This window comes from Zeugodacus cucurbitae, chromosome 3, assembly GCF_028554725.1.
Source record: "Zeugodacus cucurbitae isolate PBARC_wt_2022May chromosome 3, idZeuCucr1.2, whole genome shotgun sequence".
NCBI lineage: Eukaryota > Metazoa > Arthropoda > Insecta > Diptera > Tephritidae > Zeugodacus > Zeugodacus cucurbitae.
The window spans coordinates 37,980,017-37,981,583 of NC_071668.1; the positions used below are offsets into that span (position 1 = coordinate 37,980,017).

Sequence of the window (1,567 nt, forward strand, 5' to 3'; positions counted from 1 at the left end):
ACTGGTAATAAAAGATAAGAAGAATTTTGACTATCAACCAGGAAAGCCACGTCTTTGCATTTACAAACATTAAACTAAAGTTTAAAGTAGAAAAAGAATTATTGAACCGAAGTTCAATATACGGATAAAGTATTAAGTTAAATATAAATTTAACTAATATTGAACCGAAGTTCAATATACGGATAAAATATTAAATTTATGAACTCGGGGTTCATAAACACAACTGGCGCAGTCGACGGAACTTTGTCCTCCTTAGACAAAGAAAAAGAACTCAAACGCTAAATCGGAAAAGTGAAAGTGAAAGTGCGAAAACAAAATAAAAACAAAAATAAAAATTTAACTCAAACGCCAAATCGGAAAAGTGAAAATGTGAAAACAAAAATAAAAATTGAACTCAAACGCTAATCGAACAAGTGAAATAATTGAGAAAAGGTGAAATTTAAATTTATTTAATCGGCGATTTTCTACGAGAAGGGCAAGGATATTAAAAAAAAAAATGGTGTTGCGAAATTGAAATCAAATGCGAAAATTAAATCGTTATTCGCTACATTTGTACAGCAAGAAATTGTTTTGTCGACAATTTAATGAGTCTCAGAGGTAATGTCGCATTGCATATTGCCTCAGGAATAATTACTTTTAACCGATTGCCACATAAACATAACTGTATACTTTGAATAAGCAAACACAACACAACACAACTGGCTTAACAACACAGAAACTTGCTTAAATTGAAGTAACAACAACAAAAACAAAAACTATGGCATCTAACAACCAAGACCTAAACCTGATATCAGCATCGGACCTCCTTAAGGAAGCTGCGAAAATCAGAGAGTTTAGAGGCGACGGGAACTGTGACATCTCTTCATTCATTAGAGAGGTGCAACTGATCCTGCCCTTGTTCAACGAGAACCAACCGGCCAAAAATTATGTGTGGGAGAGACACATAAAGACCAAGATCCAAGGAGAGGCGCTCCAGATAATACGAACACTAAACAGCGACTCATCGTGGGACGAAGTGAAGACAGAACTGATACGGAACTTCGGATTAAGAGAAAGCTATCACCAACTCTTCCACCAGGCCATCACAACCAGGCAGTATAATGTAAGTCATTATTATTACAATTTAAAAAACATAACTCTAAATATAATTTAGACGAAAATAAGCCGACAGAATTTTCTCCTAAGACAAACGAATCATTAATATTAAAAACATTTTTAAATAATATTCCGCCTCATTTATCGGCAATAATTTACGGTAGGAACATTAACCCATTAAGGGAAGCATTTTACATACTAGAAGAAACAGGACTTACTAATAGAAGTCAATATGGTCAAGTAGGAAATGAAAGAAAAAATCAAAGACCTGGGGGTCATAACGAAACAAATCATTGGTTTTATAATATCAACAATTCTAACAATCAATTCAAAAACGAAAGAACAAGGACGAATCCTAGACAAGGAAATACAGAACAAACACGATTAAACTGTAATCGTTTCAATAATCAAAACCAAAGTAATAACACAGCAAGGTCATTCATACGGACTTACCAAAACCATAACAATTATA

The 1,567-nt window shown here is 33.6% G+C and overlaps 1 protein-coding gene across 1 annotated transcript; it reads left to right on the top strand.

Moving 5' to 3' along the window:
- Positions 1–563: 563 nt before the first annotated feature.
- On the top strand, positions 564–1,201 carry LOC128920139 (uncharacterized). Its single transcript, XM_054226664.1, has 2 exons — positions 564–1,102; positions 1,154–1,201. Exons 1-2 carry the CDS (start codon positions 758–760, stop codon positions 1,199–1,201), a joined length of 393 nt encoding a protein of 130 aa, XP_054082639.1. The 5' UTR covers positions 564–757.
- Positions 1,202–1,567: the final 366 nt, after the last annotated feature.